The sequence below is a fragment of the Anabrus simplex genome, chromosome 1 (genome assembly GCF_040414725.1).
Source record: "Anabrus simplex isolate iqAnaSimp1 chromosome 1, ASM4041472v1, whole genome shotgun sequence".
NCBI lineage: Eukaryota > Metazoa > Arthropoda > Insecta > Orthoptera > Tettigoniidae > Anabrus > Anabrus simplex.
This window is the reverse complement of record NC_090265.1, coordinates 685,564,819-685,584,611: the sequence shown is the minus strand read 5'-3', so window position 1 is coordinate 685,584,611 and position 19,793 is coordinate 685,564,819. Positions and strand designations below refer to the sequence as shown.

Below are 19,793 nucleotides of genomic sequence, written 5' to 3'. Positions count from 1 at the left end.
AAACTATGTACGAAATCGAAGAACAGTTGTTGTAATGTTGATAACAAAAGAATGTAGGAGTGTAAGACCTGTGATGAGACTAACAAAAGAAGATCAGTTGTTTACAAAGTTAATTTTGTATGATCAAGAAACTGGTTTAAAAGTGTAATTATTTCTATCCTTACAAATTTACTGTTGTGCATGCGATAAAGCGTCCACACGAACCTTTGTGTGTTGAGTTCTGTCTATGGTTTCCGAGCGAAGTGGAGTCAGGAGCTCTGGATCCACAGTTTTTCATTTTATCAAATGAGGCCATTTTCAGCGTCTTCTGTGATGTTCGTTAACAAGCCCAATCCCGCGTCAGTTTTATTTTGCCACCTAGTGTAAAAAAAGTGAGTTTACTCTTCATATTGCCGTTTCAGGGTCTCTCACGTAAATCTTTGCTAAAACTAAGGTCAGACAGTGAACTCTGGAATACAAGAAGTCATTTTGAGGTGAAAAAACTGTGACTTAAAAGTATTAGAAAATAGGATGAATTAACACCAAGGACTCTGCTCCCCTTCAAGTGGAAAGCAGCTTTACATTCTTTATGATTTGAATAGATTATGGGTAGTAGGACCCAAGCGTTTTTCTATTGTTTTGACCTGTCCACTGGGTGATTCAGAATTGTAGGTCTAAGGATCTATCACTGATTCGTGTGTTCATACCCGCAAGTCTTTGTGTTCTTTCCTCCTTGTATACTTTTACACGAAATAAAGTTCAAGTGTTTAGAAAACAAGACATTGCTGGATTTAACTCTTTTGCTGCTGCATTTCTTACAATACAACCACCCTTAACTATGTAAATCAAGACAAAAAGATATTACAAATTAATTATTTTAAGTTACAGCATATCATTTCAAAATCCAACCATTCATTTTTCTTGTTATTTCATGGTTAAGGCGTTGGCCTTCTGACCCCAACTTGGCAGGTTCGATCCTGGCTCAGTCCGGTGCTCAAATACGTCAGCCTCGTGTTGATAGATTTACTAGCATGTAAAAAGAACTCCCGCGGGACTAAATTCCGGCACCTCGGCGTCTCCGAAAACCGTAAAAGAGTAGTTAGTGGTACAATAATACCAATATAAATGGTCCGTTATTGGACATTATAAATTTTCCAGCTAACTCATTCCTGGTTGCCAGCGTTTCGCCCTCGTGTGCTAGGCTGGGCTCGTCAGTTGGTATCTAGCACACCTACCAAGACGCTGGCTAGCGCATACCGTGGCATTGGTATTATAAATTTACTCATTCGGGACAAATATTTGAGATTCCCTTTGGGAATCACATCTATATCATAGTTGGTGGTACGTAAAACAAATAACATTATATCATTTCTTGTTATTTCTTCAAGTTTCCCCAGCTGCCACATGGTCTGAACGTTCCAAGAAACGATTCCAGTGTCCTTTTCTTCAGATCAACTGTCGTTCCTTACAAATCCATCCAGCTATTGCTTGTTCCAGTTCCTCTGATTTTGATATTCGGGTTAACATGTTGACTGCCAGAGCGGTACATTGTACCGCTGAGTGAGTTTCTCGTGAGGCCATGGGGGTACAAAGTACTGCTGACAGGTGGTGTTATATAAATTTCCCTGCCAGGCCAGCAGGCCACTGAGTTGTTGACTTTGCTACACTAGCATGCCGCTATGGCCTCACAGCAAGCCTGGCGAGCTTGGTTTCCAAATTATAATTTCTTTTTTAAAATTAGTTTTACCTCCTTTTATTAGCAATATGTGAATATTTGTCCAATCAGTTTAGTTCTTCACTTTGGTGTGCCGGGTTAGCTAACTCGCAAGCTCGGAAGTTGGGAGATACTGGGTTTGAGTCCTACTGTTGGAGAACCTGTTAATGGGGTTAATGTGGTTTACCATTTTTACTCCATTCTTATGCTTACCTTATGAATAGGCCACACCAATTTGTTCCAAATCCTTGCATCCATACCTATTTCTCTGAGTTGATACCTGATGGTTAACTCAATTAATTTAGCATAAATATGAGCATATTTGAATTTTCCCTCCAACAGCTTCATTTTTTATAACTAAACTCTCCTAACGTAGAGATGTCTTAGTAGTATTTCACACACACCCTATTGTAGAAAATGAGTGCCTTGAGATTGTAGTGTCAAGCGCTAGTAAACAAATTGTGGCACAGTCTGTTGGCTACAAAGAGTACTAAGAAATAACGCAAGCTTCTAGTACCACTAGATTGTATTGCACTGGCCATCTAGCCAAAACCATACAGTGAATTTTCTATGGCCATGACAGTATCTCAGGAATTTTTATTGTACTTAGTATGTATATTGAACACTTAAGTAAAATATCACCTCAAATATCGCTTTATTTCCGATATGCACAGTAGGAAGAAAACTTTGGCCACCAGGACATTTCTTGCTATGTGACCTGGCAATCAACATGGTAACTTAGGTTATTGGCCTAAGCCCTCTATAATGGTGGGAGGCTGCCTCTAATTGCTTCCAGGCTTGCAAGAGTTTGTTTTCGGCGACACAAGGATGAGAAACTACTAGGATTGGGAAGGACGCTGCCATGGCCTTAATTATGGTACAGCCCCAACTTTTCTCTGGTGAGAAAATATGAAACCATGGAAAACCGTTTTCAGGGCTGCCGGCGGCAGAATTCGAACCCACCATATCCCGAATGCAAGTTCACAGCTATGCGACTAACTCGCTTGATCTGCAAGAGTTTTCTGTAGAAGTTCTCTCCCTTACTCCTTAGGGATTCCTCCCTCACCCATAAGGAAGTGGTGCAGTGTTCACCCAGGAAAGCTGGGGTGCCTTTTCTGCCAGCTCTGTTGTACCAAGATCCACTCTTTCCACCTTCAATACCATTGAGGACTTCACTAGAGCCCTGTTAGCCATCATTTTTTCAGGATTCCTGGGGGGATTTCAAGCCGTTGTTCATCTCCACAACATGGGCGAGGGTCTGGACTTATGGGAGACATGGATTATATGCTAGTTTATTTATTTTGGTAGCCTCAGTCTCAAAGTCTCCCCCTGACACTATGCCACTGGTATAAACATACAATTTAATGGCAGATCCCATGCAAAGAGGAATAGAACCAGCTTTTGGGTCGTTAGGCCGTGTGCGTTTGCAGAGTTTCGCCCAGACGTGCCATTCGGGCTCATCAGTTGGATTGGCACGCCCCTCCAAGACTCTGCAAACAGTTCATCAGCAGAGCAATGCTTATCGAGAAGACTTGTTCGGTTTTAGTAGAATATAAAGTAATGTCTCGCTTAGCACTCTAGCAGTGCTCTGGAAATAAGAACCTGATGTGAAACAGCTTCAATGAAAATTTATTGTAACATGATTATTATTGTATTTATTTACATAGTTTACGCCCACATTGGAGCACTTAAATCAAACCCAAATACATTTATGTCAACAAAGAATTAACTGAAGATTTAGCTTGCATCAACTTCTTCCTTTCCCAAAACCTCTTCATTCTGGCTGATCTGGCTGCCCTTTCTTCATCAGATATGACATGTTGTTTGTGTTGTACAGTTTTCAATGACAATCTTATTTGTTTGTTTTTGAGAATCCTTTTTACTTCTCTATTTTCAATTTGCTTCATTGTAATATTCAGCTCTTCTAAATCATTCTGAACTTCTTTAAACCAAATTATTTTTTGTTTTACTTTTCCAAAAATAATTAAATAGTTGTTTTATTATCCTATTATCATTTAATCTAGAAATATGACAGAAAAAGGCAATTCTTCTTTTTCTCATTGTATCTATTATAGATTCACTTTCCCTATAAACCACTGCATTAGGCAATAATCTCCATTGTCCCTCTACCTGATGTTTTTTATTAATGATTGTTCTGAGTATCCTTCTGTCAACCTTTTGCAATGTATCAGTTGTTGCTTTGGTGTTCAATTTAAATAGTGTTTCACAAGCATAAGTTGCTTCAGGTTTAATGACGGAACAGTAATGTTGAAGTTTAGCATTTATTGAAAGAGATTTTTTCTTGTATGTTGGCCATGTAATTCGTTGTGCTTTTATTAACTTAAATGTTCTGCTTTCTATTGATGATTTTTCATTGGAGTTTCAAGTTATAATTTCACCAAGATATTTAAACTTATTCACAATTTTAATTTGTTTGGTATTGGCTAAGGTAATGGTTGGTGCTGTAACAGGGAAGGTTGGCATTATTTCTGTTTTTTCATATGAAATTTGCAATCCAGCTTTTCTTGCTATATCAAGTTCTTCTATTTGCAATTTAGCTTCTTCCATATCATTAGCAAGTAGTGCAAGATCATCAGCGAATGCTAAACAATTGAGTCTTATTTTTCTGCCAATCTTGATGTTAGGTTGACACATCTTATTCCATTCCCACATGATTTTTTCCAACACACAATTAAACAATAATGGTGAGAGTCCATCTCCCTGCCGAAGTCCAGTATTAATGTCAAATGGTTTTGAGAGTTCATTTCTAAATCTGCCTTTAGATTTAGTGTTCTTAAGGGTAATTCCAATAAGGTGAATAAGTTTTGGATGTAAACCAAATTCTTTTAGGATATTCAATAATGACTCACGATGGATACTATCATACGCCTTTTTAAAATCAACAAAAGTGATAACTAACTTTTTGTTTCTAACCCTATGATGCTTAATAACCCACTTTAAACTGATAATTTGATCTGGACAACTTCTCCCTGGACGAAAGCCTCCTTGGTATTCTCCAAGTTCACAGTCAAGTTGTTCTTGAATTCTCATGTATAATAACTTTGAAAAAATTTTGTAAGTGATATCCAGCAACGATATCCCCCGATAATTGTTGGGATCTGATCTATCACCTTTTTTATGTAAAGGGTGTATTATTGCCATATTCCACTCTTCGGGCATTTTTTCAGTATTCCAAATGTCTATGAGGTATTTATGTAAATTCTGAATGGTTTGTGTATTAGCATTCTTCCATATTTCTGCAGTTAGTTGATTCTCCCCTGGAGCTTTGTAATTTTTAAGTGAATCGATGGCTTTCAACACTTCATTGTAATCTGGTGGTATAACCTTTTCTAATGGTGTTTTATTTTTTGAATAAAGGTCATACTCTAGGTATTGTGTTGGTTCTTCGCTATTAAGTAATTCTTGAAAGTATTGAGCTCAAATTTCTGCATTCTCTTGGTTACTATGTGCTGGTTTTCCATTTGTATTTCTCATCATAAGTGTTGGTGGAGCATAGTTTGATTGGTATTGTCGAAATGTTTTATAAAAAATCCCTCGTCTTATGTTGTATGAATGCTTCATCTATGGCATTTAATGATTCTTTGTGATAATTTCTCTTAACCCTTCTGATTTCTTTAACTGTTTGTTTTCTAGCATTATTTAGTTCTTCACGGGACTTTTCTGTTCTCTTTTGTTGATCATTCAACCATGCTTTGCGTCTGTTTTGAATCGCTGTGTCACACTCCACATTCCACCAAGCATGTTTCTTTCGTTTTTTAACAAGAGCAATTTCTTCAGCTATGGTTTTTAATTTTTCAATTAACGTCCCCAAATTGTCGCTTAGAGGAGTTTTAGACCTTTCAAAATACAGTTTATTATTAATTAAATAACTAGGGTCATACTTCTTCTTCCTATTGGATTTGGATATTTTGTTCTTCTTTTTTGGCGTTGATTTTATTTTAATCTTGGAAATATAGTGATCTGAATCTATGTCTACCCCACGGAGTACTTTCACATTATAAATTTCTTTGTGATAATTCTTGTCCATGGCCACATGGTCAATCTGGAATTCCCCCAATTTAATATTACGGCATTTCCAAGTCATTAGTTTGTGTGGTCTTCTTTTAAACCTTGTAGATTCCAAAATTAATCCATGATTTATACAAAGATCAATTAATCTTTGACCATTTTTATTTGTAAATTTATGCGCTGGCATTCAACCACTACTGTATGAAATCGTTTTTCTTTTCCTATTTTAGCATTAAAGTCACCAAGTAAAATTTTAATATGTGTATCAGAGATATCTGATATCAACTGGTCCAATTCTTCCCAAAATTTTCCTGTTTCTTCCTTTTCTTTGTTATTTTTGTCATTCGTTGGGGCATGGACATTTATCAATGTGTATGTTTTATTCTCTACTTTAACTGTTAGGAGTGCCATTCTTGGGGAGGTCGAAGAAAAAGCTTCAATTGAATCTAATATGCTGTTATGCACCAAGAATCCTACTCCAAATTGAGGAACATTCTTCGTCACTCTTTTCCCTGGAGGACCTTTGTAAAAGCGATATCCACCTGATTCTAATGGGTCCTGATCTGTATTGCGCAATTCTTGAAGAGCTGTTATTATTATCTTATGCTGGTCCAGTACATCTTAAATGTTTTAACTTGCCAACTTTCATAATTGAATTGATATTTAATGTTGCAAAAAATGAAAATTGTCCTGGTTTATTGAATTTCAGTCTTTTCTTAACCTGATGTGTCTGCATGTCATCTGTTGGGCTTCCAGGCGCTCCAACTCGCCTTGATCTTCTACGTGACACCCCACCGTATCCGAGTGGTGTCTTTGTTTGGACCTGCTGATTTTGTATGTCCAAACCAGTGGATTTATTCGTGAGAAGACTAATTATATTTGGCTGATTATCTGATCAATGATCAATGTTTCTGACCGTAGTAAGGGTTTACCATTCCAGATGTGATCTGGAAGGATGATTAATGAAATATGGATTGATGAATGATGAATTTGTGGAGTGGGTCTTTAATGGAGTGGTTTCCCGTTGCTTTCTCCATCCTATGCCGTTGGCCATCTAGTGGCTCTTCCGCCTTTAGGAGCAATTTCTCACTCCAAGGGCAAAAAAGTGCCCTTCCTTCTATCCACTCATCCGCCCTCCTAGGAGGCCGTTGGCACTTGAAAGAGGGTGGTCTCCTTATACCGGGAGATACTCTGTCCCTTCATTCATTAGCCGCCTGTACATAATCTATATATACAGCCATTGCCCCCTCTCTACCACGGGGAGGTTAATGTCAGGATTTCACCATCATTATATTACAATGTGCTGTGAAGGAAATTGCATTAATGAGAAACTTTCTATTCAGCAAAAGAGTATGTTTTCAGAAAAACCTAGAAATGTAAATACACTTATTATTTCTATTATCTAACAAATTGTACACTAAGAAACAAGGTGTTGTAGTAGTCTAGCTATAAATACTGTCGCAAACTTTTGGCTTGGACTGTAGAACCATTATCCTCCTCTTGAATCTGGACTTTCCAGACAGAGTTTCACCATCGGATTCTGGCAGATCTAAAACTTGCAAATCGACCTGTACTAAAACAACTCTGTTTGCTATCACGGTCATCTGGAAGGTGGGAGGCAATGGAATTTTCCTAAATAAAGAAATCTCTATACCAAGGGGTGGTAATAATAATAATAATAATAATAATAATAATAATAATAATAATAATAATAATAATAATAATAATAATAATAATAATAATAATAATAATAATAATAATAATAATAATATTTACTGATTTTAGGTAGGAAGCAACCTTTTCACCAAAGGTTAGTCCTAACCACTGTGGGAAGTGTGGATCTTCTTCGCTTAAAGATGGAGTGGGGTGAATATGAAAAAAGGGTAGTTGGAAAGGTTGGAAAGTCACTAACTGAGATTTTCCAAATTCTGAAACAGCTGAAAATCACTGGGAGGTTTGTGTACCGGACAATCCAACGATTTACTGAGACAGACAGTGTAAATGATCACACGAGGGTTAGTCGACCTTGCAGTGTGGGAACAGTGGCAGTCCATATCCAGCGAAATCCTGTCTGGAAGCAAAATATGATAGATTGGGAACTCAACATTTCACCATGATCAATATGATATAGATGTTGATTCCCATAGGGAATCTGAAATATTTGTCCTGAATGAGCAAATTTATAATACCAATATAAATGGTCCGTTATTGGACATTATAAATTTTCCAGCTAGCTCATTCTTGGTTGCCAGCGTTTCGCCCTCGTGTGCTAGGGTGGGCTCATCAGTTGGTACCTAGCACACCTACCAATACGCTGGCTAGTGCATACCGTGGAGGCCACTGCGTAGGCTAACTGGAGCCACCGGCAGTGCCAATGCACTAAGAGACTTTGTCTCATCACTAAAAATTGATGCCTGCTTGGCCATCAGATGATATAGATGTTGATTCCCATAGGGAATCTGAAATATTTGTCCTGAATGAGCAAATTTATAATACCAATATAAATGGTCAGTTATTGGACATTATAAATTTTCCAGCTAGCTCATTCTTGGTTGCCAGCGTTTCGCCCTCGTGTGCTAGGGTGGGCTCATCAGTTGGTACCTAGCACACCTACCAATACGCTGGCTAGTGCATACCGTGGAGGCCACTGCGTAGGCTAACTGGAGCCACCGGCAGTGCCAATGCACTAAGAGACTTTGTCTCATCACTAAAAATTGATGCCTGCTTGGCCATCAGATGATATAGATGTTGATTCCCATAGGGAATCTGAAATATTTGTCCTGAATGAGCAAATTTATAATACCAATATAAATGGTCCGTTATTGGACATTATAAATTTTCCAGCTAGCTCATTCTTGGTTGCCAGCGTTTCGCCCTCGTGTGCTAGGGTGGGCTCATCAGTTGGTACCTAGCACACCTACCAATACGCTGGCTAGTGCATACCGCGGAGGCCACTGCGTAGGCTAACTGGAGCCACCGGCAGTGCCAATGCACTAAGAGACTTTGTCTCATCACTAAAAATTGATGCCTGCTTGGCCATCAGATGATATAGATGTTGATTAATTATTGGTATTATAAATTTGCTCATTCAGGACAAATATTTCAGATTCCCTATGGGAATCAACATCTATATCATCTGATGGCCAAGCAGGCATCAATTTTTAGTGATGAGACAAAGTCTCTTAGTGCATTGGCACTGCCGGTGGCTCCAGTTAGCCTACGCAGTGGCCTCCACGGTATGCACTAGCCAGCGTATTGGTAGGTGTGCTAGGTACCAACTGATGAGCCCACCCTAGCACACGAGGGCGAAACGCTGGCAACCAAGAATGAGCTAGCTGGAAAATTTATAATGTCCAATAACGGACCATTTATATTGGTATCATGATCAATATGCCACTTGGCAGTTTCAATCCTGGCTCAGTCCAGTGGTATTTGAAGGTGCTCAAATACTTCAGCCTCGTGTCCCTACATTTACTGACATGTAAAAGAACTTTGTGGTACAAAATTTCAGCACCTCGGTGTCTCCAAAAACCAAAGTAGTTAGTAGGACATAAAAACAACATTATTATTATATACTTTCTGAAGACCTTACGGTTACAGCTTATCGGTGGAGGAGAATTATCTTTACCAATGAGAAAGTCTTCACCATTGAAGAGAGCTTTAACTGTCAGAAAAGCCTGCTGGTGGCCATGATCATTAAGGCGTCAAGCCTATATGGTCTGACACTGTGGATAGTCAGTTTGAGTCCTGTTGGTAAAAAAAAATTTCACCACCAGATTGCCTGCCAAAAACCTGGGGTTAATTCCAAACTTCTCTTCAGTGTTCATATGGAGTGAAGGCATATGATGATGATAAAGATGATGGCAGTGGTGATTTGTACATTGGATAGAACATTAAGCCTTGTTCAGACCCCTTCGTGTTATCCCACAGGAGTAGACAATGTCCTGACACTAAGATTCATGCTTTACCTTCATCATCATTTGCATAGCCAGACGTGTAGGTCACTCACAGGCATCAACTAGAAAGACCTCTCCGACATCGAGAGAGAGAGAGAGAGAGAGAGAGAGAGAGAGAGAGAGAGAGAGAGAGAGAGAGAGAGAGAGAGAGAGAGAGAGAGAGAGAGAGAGAGAGAGAGAGAGAGAGAGAGAGAGAGAGAGAGAGAGAGAGAGAGAGAGAGAGAGAGAGAGAGAGAGAGAGAGAGAGAGAGAGAGAGAGAGAGAGAGAGAGACACACAACTTTTTTTACAGTGAAGAGCTATGTTGCAAATCAGGATCATTTTGTTGGAAAGCTTTTAAAAGCCTTTAATATTTGGCTCAAATTTTGTGAATTTTTCAGGTCAGGGTTTTCTGAACTAAAAGGTCATCATTGGAACCATTATCCTCCTCCTGAATCTGGACTTTCCAGACAGAGTTTCACCATCGGATTCTGGTAGATCTTCTAAAACTTGCGCAAACTGACCTGTACTAAAACAACTCTGTTTGCTATCACGGTCATCTGGAAGGAGGGTGGGGGGCAATGGAATTTTCCTAAATACAGAAATCTCTATACCAAGTGGTGATGATGATGATAATGATAATAATAATAATAATAAACCGATTTTACGCCCCACTAACTACTTTTGTGGTTTTCGGAGATGCCAATATACCAAGTGATTAAATAATATGATAGAAGGTCTAAGTTTTCACATACTGTAGGTAGTGTTGTTTGGAAAATAACAGTAAATAGGTTTCAGTCTTTCAGTCTCTTCCACAATCCTTTTTACGTGCCACCTCTTGGGATATTGAACTGTTTTTTTTTTTTTTGCTAGTGGTTTAATGTTGCTCTAACAACATTGAAGATTTTTGGCGATTCCTTAGGAAGCAAGCGGCTGTGGCCTTAATTAAGGTACAGCCCCAGCATTTGCCTGGTGATATCATGTAAAACCATCTTTAGGATTGCCGAAGTTGGGATTCAAAACCACTATCTCTCGAATGCAAGCTCACAGCTATGCGACTCTAACTGCACAGCCAACTCACTTGGTGGCTATTGAACTCCCGTGTTTGCTATGGATACAACATTCTCAACAACACTATGTTTTTCAGTGATGAAATTCAATATTTCTTTCTTGATGTATTGCAAGTATACAGCAGTCAATTGCTGTATTCTGATATTGAAAGGGTATAATTCTGTTATTTTTCACACAAAACTGTATGCTACTGAGGAATTGTGGACATTGTAGTTAGAGTACGCAGAAGATCTGAAGAAATTTTTGAATGGTATGGACATAGTCTTGGAGAGGAGTACAACATTAAAATAAACAAATTCTAATAAAAGTGCAGCTGAATGAAGTCAGGTGATGCAGGAAGTATTAGATTAGGAAATGAAGTAGATGAATATTACTTGGGTAGTAGAATAACTAATGATGGCAGAAGTAAGGAGGACATAAAATGCAGGGGACCTCAAGCAAGGAAGGCCTTTTCAAAGAACATAAATCTGTTCACTTCAAACAATGAAAAGGGTTAGTGTACAATAGGGTGGCATGGGATGCTGCATCAAACCAGTTTGTGTACTGATGACCCAAACAACAACAACATAGTTATGCTGTGATAACATTAAAAAGGACAGCGTTGTAACAGATCAGCACTATACAGGGTAGTGCTAAATAAGGTATTACTGTACATGTAATCCTTATATTTTGTAAGATCACTTCTGAAGTACCTTGCAAATTTGCTCATACAATAAATGAGCATATTGCGATGTACAAGTTCCTCGCAGGTACACTTTTCTCAAAAACAGCTCAACCTTTTTTATCTACACACGGTTTGTATCTACATGAAAGTGAAATTATATTTTGATAAGTCTCTGGCAAGACCCCAACTAGAGTACGGTTCCAGTGTATGGGACCCTCACCAGGATTACTTGATTCAAGAACTGGAAAAAAATCCAAAGATAAGCAGCTCGATTTGTTCTGGGTGATTTCCGACAAAAGAGTAGTGTTACAAAAATGTTGCAAAGTTTGGGGTGGGAAGACTTGGGAGAAAGGAGACGAGCTGCTCAACTAAGGCTTCGGACATAGTACAGGCAGCGAGCGGAGCGGTGCCGTTGTCAAAAGTTGAGGAGTGGGGGAGGAGGGAGAGTAGGTGTGGACATCTTGCGAGAGTCAGTAAGCAGCGCGGCGTGTCCTCTGCACGTGGTGATCACATAATGCCGGTTTCAAAGTTTTCCCCTTTGTCTTTGCTTTTAGAAAATTCTTATCTAAAAAGAAGAGTTCGAAGTAAGGTCAGGAGAGAATGTGGTGTTCATCCAATTAATAAACAATGCGAAATGTATGGAGAATTTCAACATTTATATGTAGAACTAAGATTTCCTGATAGATACTCGTAGGTCTATTCAAACATTTGACTTCTTACTAAAAAAACTTAAGGTGCGACTACAGAAGCAAGTCACCAACTTCCAGAGACCCATCAGTCCTGCAGAAAGACTAATCATTACAATAAGGTAAAAGATAAGCAGCTTGATTTGTTCTGGGTGATTTCCGACAAAAGAGTAGTGTTACAGAAATGTTGCAAAGTTTGGGGTGGGAAGACCTGGGAGAAAGGAGATGAGCTGTTCGTCTGAATTAAATGCACAAGTTTTTGCATTCTATAAGTAATGGTGCAATTGTATATATAAATTAAATTGTTTAGTTCTATGCCTCCGTAAATTTTTGTGGAAGAAATTAAGTCGCATTCATTCAAAATACAGTACATCCAAGAGCTGTCCTACATGGCAAGGAAAAGTAAATAAGAACAAGTTCGCTTCTACTTAAAATTTACTTTTCAATATTAGAAAAATATTAAAATATTAGAAAAGAATGAAAGTTCCAAGGGTTTCAGTCTGTTTCACTTGCTTTGTGTCTTTTTACTGCATTTAAAACTTCAAGCAAGAGTGTACTTTGCAATGTTAATTTTTCCACTGCGTTTAAATTTTTCATATGTGGCAGAAGAGTAATTAAGAAACAGTAATCGGGATCACTGAAATCCTGTCTCTGCCTTTGTTCTTCTAATAATATGTACATCTTTTTTTTCCTCGAGCTCCAGCATCTTCTCATCGAATGGATCGATTTTACACTTCCGGGCTCTTGGTTTTGGCATTGTGGTATCCGAGGACACATTTGTCTGTTGTGATACCTCCTCACCATCATTGCCAATAGTGTGTTCATTTTCTCCCACATCAGAGGCGCTTGACAGCGATGGCATCTCTTCTAGGTAGAGGTTTCCCTCAGTTCTACCGGGAAGAACGACGTCCTTTACAAACATCATGGCATCGAAAAACGCCCAGGGTGATTTTATGGTTTTTGCTTCGGAACCGCTGTATGTCTCTGGAGTTCCCTCCGAAACTTGTCTTTCAAATTCTTCCACTTGTTTTTTGCCACATCTCCTGAAGTAGAACACAGTAATAAATATTCAATAACTACTGTATGTTGTAATTAACGTAATCTTATGTTACCCCTAATGGCTTAAAATTAAAAAAATACTTAAAAGTAAATTTCTAACACTGCTCTTATTTTCTAGGTTTCTAGCGACAGGGATATCGTTTCGGTCACTGGCATTTTCATTTAGGGTAGGAAAATCTACGGTTTCTGTAATAGTGAAAGAAACCTGCGAGATCATCTGGAGTGAACTGGTTGAAGAATTCATGCCACAACCAACTGAAGAAAAACTAAACAAAGTGGCCACTGACTACTATGAACGCTGGGGGTTCCCTAATCGCTTCGGTACAATCGACGGAAAGCACTGTCAGATAAAGTGCCTTCCTAATTCCAGCTCCAGTTATTTCAACTATCTCAAATATTTCTCCGTAGTACTACAAGGTGTTGCTGACGCAGACAAAAGATTTTTAACTATTAAAGTGGGGTCGAGAGGTAAACAGAGTGATGGAGACATTTTCATAACTTCCAGTCTTTTCAATTTGTTGGAAAGCAATAATTTTAATGTGTCTAGTGATAAAGGACTACCAAAATCAGATGTAAAAGTGCCACTGGTACTTCTTGGAGATGAAGCCTATCCTCTAAAACCGTACCTCATGAGAGGGAGAGGACTAACGCCTAGAAGGGAAAGGTTTAATAAACACTTATCTAGTACTCGAAAATGTGTGAATGTGCATTCGGAATATTACGCGCTAAGGGCGATTTCTGGATACAAATATTGACACAAACGTGGAAAAGGCCATCACTTTTATCAAATGTGCTTGTTTCCTCCATAACCTAATAAGGAAAAAGGATGGGGACAGTGTTCTACACTATCGAGAAGCGACAGTACAATTTCCAGAAAATGAAACTTTCCAAACTTATGGGTACTTAGATCGCAGGAACAACACTTGCAGTGAATAAGCGAAGCAAATAAGAGAGTATTTCAATGACTTGTAAACTGTCTGTTGGTATCACCACATCATCATCATCATCATCATCATCATCATCATCATCACAAACAGAATTAAAACTGGCGACTTAAGAAATAATCGACATTAATTAATTACTGTAATTAAATAGAAGGGCATATTGTAACTAACAGTAAAGGGAAACGGATAGAATTAAGTACTGCTGAAACAATTTACAGCAAAGGTTTCTTCCGAGTTGTAGGCTGAGCAAATCTGTTGATAACCTCACAGAACATTCTTTCTGTCCCCAAGTACTCCTTTTAGTATTTTTAGTATTAGTAGGCCTATTAAAATGCAAATTTCATATCTCATTTAAGTACTTTTATAAAACAGATGCAATGCCGAAAACAAGTTTTCATCACAGTAATATGTTACAAAATATAATAATATTAATTAAACAACGATAATAAGATGTACAACAACACTAATAGTAATGTGTAAGTTATTAAAGGCAATATTGTTAATGTTCATAACTGTGTTTGATTTTTAGTTGAATTTACCTGGTATATTTAACATCGTTCCAATCTGTTCCCAGGCTTTCCTTGTCATTTATAGGTTTTTGAAGTTCTTTTCTCTGTCATTCCATAAGAAAATGCAGGTTTGAACTTCAGAAATTAACACTTCCTTCTCTGCTCTTGTGTTAACTCACCAACAGTCATTGCGAGCGGCGGAGCTGAAATCTCAAACAGGAGTGAGCGGCTAGAGGCAGGCAGCATTGTCCTTGAGCCAACTTCCCCTCCAAAATGACGCGCTGCTGGCACTATGGCCACATGCATTTGCTAACGCAGGTTTTTCATCCGCACCGCCACACAGAGCAATGCTCCGCTCGCTGCCTGCACTGTGGCCGAAGCGTAAGTGGTATGTAATACCAATATAGTTGGTCCGTTATTGGACATATCATAAGTGGTATGTTGCGAGCTGTCAGTGGAGAGATGGCGTGGAATGACATCAGTAGGCGAATAAGTCTGAGTGCTGTCTTTAAAAGTAGGAAAGATCATGATATGAAGATAAAGTTGGAATTCAAGAGGACAAATTGGGGCAAATATTCCTTTATAGGAAGGGGAGTTAGGGATTGGAATAACTTACCAAGGGAGATGTTTAATAAATTTTGAATTTCTTTGCAATCATTTAAGAAAAGGCTAGGAAAACAACAGATAGGGAATCTGCTACCTGGGCGACTGCCCCAAATGCAGATCAGTAGCGACTGATTGATAATAATTAAAATTAAGTCTGATCAATAATTAAATGTGAGGAACATAATACCAGGGCTCATTCTTTTGAGCGACCATACATTAATACTTCTATAATATATATCCTGCAATGGTAGTAGTGATCATTCAGAAGTAACAACCTGTTAAGTAGAAAGTAGCTGCCAGAGCCTCAACACAGGAGAGTTGACAAGGTCGACCATAGTTGATAGGGTTGGCTGCAATTAGGAAAGGCAGGAGTCTCGGATTAGGTGTTCTCATACGTGAAAAAGGTGTCTCTTCCAGACGCGCCCATGAGCAGTCAACAACTGCAGCTCCCCATTCTGCAACAATGGTGCGATCGCATGGAGCAACACACTGAAATTGAACCAAAATTTTGTTGTTAATTTTCCCATGTTAAGTTAGGGGGTCATTTCAATATTACAACACATGACTAACAGGGAGAAAATTATTTGTGATAATCACATTTTTGGATATATACAGCAATACCAAGACCGCAGAAAAGAGTTTGGGGTTTATTTAAATACACTGAATTATACAGACTTTACAATGTGTGATACACAGTAGTGACGTTGATGTATTTCTTGATCAATTGAACAGATGTCATCTTTGAAGAATTTACAAATTTACTTTTCAAGTTCAGAATACGAAGTATAAAACTGAGGGATACAGTGATGGATGACCTGACAAGAGGTAGAGCTTTGGTGGTTTCCTAATTCTCTTATTCAGTGACTGACAAAAAATTGGAACACTTTGTAATAACTGAAATGAAAACAAATTATTATTTATTTTATTATTTGGCATATGATGAATAATGACAACCTATAAACTATTTACACAATCACTGAAAGATAAGTAAAAAATAAATACAAATTATCATATCTATACAGTCAAAGCAATTTACAAAGTTTGAAAGAACAAGAAGAAAACACAATATATTTATATCACTATCCACCTAACAACTCTGACGTTCATATATACACATTGAGTACGAGTGATGTACGTCTCACTAAATGTGAATGTCCAAACCCGCCACCCACTTCACTGCTTCGGATGTTGCTGAGTTGAGGTCTTCCATGGTGCCAGTGAAAGCACGGAGTGGACATTCCTGTACTACATGTTTCATTGTTTGGTGAACCTCCCCACAGTCACAGTATGGAGAAACTGACCAGTCCCAGGTGTGTAAAGTAGATGTTGTTCTACCTACTCCACATCTCATGCAATTCAGTCTACTACAGGTGCAGATCGAAGCCTGCCAGTTTTGTGGATGGATTATTAATATCCACTATTGCCCGAGATGGGGATAAAGACCACTCTGTTGACCAATTACAGGTGGAGTTGAAGTCGCTGGATGTTATCTTCACGGCAGTCTTCCAAGCAGGCTGGTGAGACTTAAGGCGTGTGCATTTCTGTCTTATATCCTCATGAACAGGTAGATGTTCATTCTTCAGCATTCTGGTCCATCGCTGAAAAAGGGCCTTCTGTCTCCTGATATGTGGAGGTACTATACTGTTGAGTACCGGTCACCATTGGATCGGTGTAGCACGAAGTGTACCAGTTATGATCCGCATGGTTTGGCAAAGTTGTAAGTCTACTAGCTGTGTGTGAGCACTGTTGAGCCAGACACCAGAGCAGTATTCTGCTGCAGAATAGACCAAATAGGCCAAAGATGTTGTCCGTAATGTGTTTCCATCTGCTCCCCAAAAAGTTCCAGCCAGTCGTTGGAGAATGTTATTATGACTTTTTAGTTTGTTGGCGGTTTTCTGCAGATGATTTTTGTACGTAAGAGACCTATGCAATGTTACTCCTAAGTAACTGGGATTGGCATGATATTGTAGTTCATGACCCTTGAAGAATACCTTTGGATGGTAGGTTGCTTCTGCATTGTTCAGATGGAATGTAGATGTCACTGTTTTCTGTGGGTTGGGATGAAGATACCATCTTTGAAAGTAGTCATCCAACAGTTCAAGGTCTTGATTAAGAACTATTTCAGCTTCTGCAAAGCTGGGTCGTTGAACTGTAAGGCAAATATCGTCCGCATATATGAACCTTTGGGACATTGTTTCAGGCAGGTCGTGGATGTATAAGTTGAAGAGAGTAGGAGATAGAACTGACCCTTGAGGCAGACCATTGTTGACTTTGTGGAATTTGCTTCTGGTATGTTCTGAGTGAACTTGAAATAGTCGGCTGCTTAACATTCTGTCAATTAGTGTAGTAATTTTTATGCAAGGAACAGCTTTAATCAGTTTAAGCATAAGACCTTCGCTCCAGACTGTGTCATACGCAGCTGTAAGATCTAAGAAGACAGAGATGTTTTTCAATTTCTTCTCAAAACCAACCTCCAGATATGTGGTCAAGGATAGTACTTGGTCACTGCAGTCACGATTGGGTTGAAATCCTGCTTGCTCAACTGGAAGGAATGCTTTGATGGCCGGTGCTATTCGGTTCAGTATCAGTCTTTCTAATAACTTGTAGGTGACGCAGAGTAGAGCTATCGGTTGATAGCTTTGTGGGAAAGTTGGATCCTTTCCTGGTTTCATAAGGGCAATAATTTTTGACTTCTTGAAGATTGGGAGAAGTCTTCCTGACTGAAATATGGAGCTGCAGAATGCAGTGAGCCATCTTCTTGAAGCTAGACCACAGCTTTTTAGTAGTTCTGGGTAGATTCCATCTAGTCCTGCAGCTTTGCCATTTCGGAGTGATTTTAATCCCTCGTCGACCTCTTGTGATGTGAAAGGTTGTGAATAGGTGGCGTGTGGTTGGGTTTCTTGTTTTGCCTGTTTAAGCTCAGTTTTGACCCTTTTTGTGGTCAGTTTACTTGTTGTTTTAGAGGTAGAAACAAGGTGATTTGCTATTCGGGAATGTTGCTTTGGTGGTATGGATGTGGAATCTAAGTTCCGAATAAGTGACCATGCTTTTCTGCTAGAATGGGTGAAATTCATGTCTTTTACAGTTTTTACCCACTTCTCTTTTCTAGCAAGATCAAGTGATTGTAGTAAATCTGTTGCTTTCTTGCGGCTGCTATCTTCTTTGAATTACTTACTCAGTCTACTGGATTCTTCACTCCATCCCGGTATATAGTCTTTATGGAATCCTCTAGGAATACATGTTTTTGCTGCTGATTTTCTTAAGCCAACAAACCTCATGTAGTTTTCAGGGACAGGTTTAATCCATCTGATGTTGGCATCAGTAGACTTGGCATAAGCAACCCAGTCTGCTTTCTGAAAGTTCCAGCAAGGTCTGGGTGTAGATTTTATAACTGGGATCTGAATTCCTATTTGGTAGATTATGGGTTAATGCTGGCTGTGCGGGAAGTTATTGAGCACGTGTCTCCTAACACAGCAAGATGGTGACGTAAAACTGTGCGAGACAAAGCAAAGGTCTGGTGTATAATCACAATTCCAACGGCCAGAGTGAAACGTTCCCTTATCTTTGGGGTCATATATCAGTGCAAGGTTGTTTACTTCAGCCCATATTGAGACCTTAGTTCCATTCTTGTCGTCTTGCTTATAGCCCCAAGATGTGTGGTGACTGTTGAAATATCCAAGGATGATGCTATCATGAGAGGGTATTATGGCAATGGGATCAGGCCATGTTTCATTTGGTGGCTTGTAAATATTCGTTACCATGATGTCTTCTATTTGTACTGAGGTGGAGAAATAGGTTGGATGATTGCTTGCTGGTAAGGTACTGTAGTTGCAAATGCTATTTCTAATGTAAGTAGCAATTCCATATTTAGCATGATCGTGAGTTGCTATCATTTTAAATCCTGGTATCTTTCCCTTTACCAATAACTGCTCAGTGTTCTCTGTGTGAGTTTCCTGTAGTACAACAATGTCAACTGAGTGCTTCTGTAAAATGCTTGATAAATAGTCACTCTTGGCTCTACTAATGCCTTCGATGTTAAACTGGCAGATGTTGATCTGTGGGCCAATCTTCCATGTTTGAAATTCATAGTCCTTAGAAGGACTGTTGGACGAATATAGGTTAACATGACCGAGAGGTCGTTTATGACTGTTGGTCTCATCTTGATTGTTGATGCTCGCTTAGCACCACCCGGGGGACACGTGCAGGGTAATGGTAGGTGATACCCATGGACGTGAGCAACATCGGACCCCCAATGAAAACAAATAAACATGAACATCTACCGTTCCGGGAGTTTTTAAGAGCTAAGAATCATGTATTCAACAATTTTAGAGAAAAGAGATACAGATATATCTTAAATGCCACTCCACGAGCTGCTTTTCAACCCCTACGTGTTAGGTACTGATTTTGTTGCATGTGTGTGCAGTAAAACCTTTCAAGTTTCAAAAGCTTTTGAAATACTGGAGAAGAAGACATTGATGGATTATGAAGTTATCACAACTTTTATTATAATTTGGATCCACCTTATTCAATACATAAAAACTGTTGTTTAGATGAAATTACAACATATATTTCAATCAGAACTAGTTTCGACGCCCATT

The 19,793-nt window shown here is 38.9% G+C and overlaps 1 protein-coding gene across 1 annotated transcript in view; it reads right to left on the bottom strand.

The window, feature by feature from the left end:
* Positions 1–19,793, bottom strand: part of LOC136872123 (18S rRNA aminocarboxypropyltransferase) — a 46,004-nt gene that overhangs the window by 1,795 nt on the left and 24,416 nt on the right. Inside the window, exon 3 of the mRNA XM_067145971.1 lies at positions 15,471–15,684. Within this exon, the coding sequence (XP_067002072.1) occupies positions 15,471–15,684 (214 nt within the window). The remainder of the gene's footprint in view (positions 1–15,470; positions 15,685–19,793) is intronic.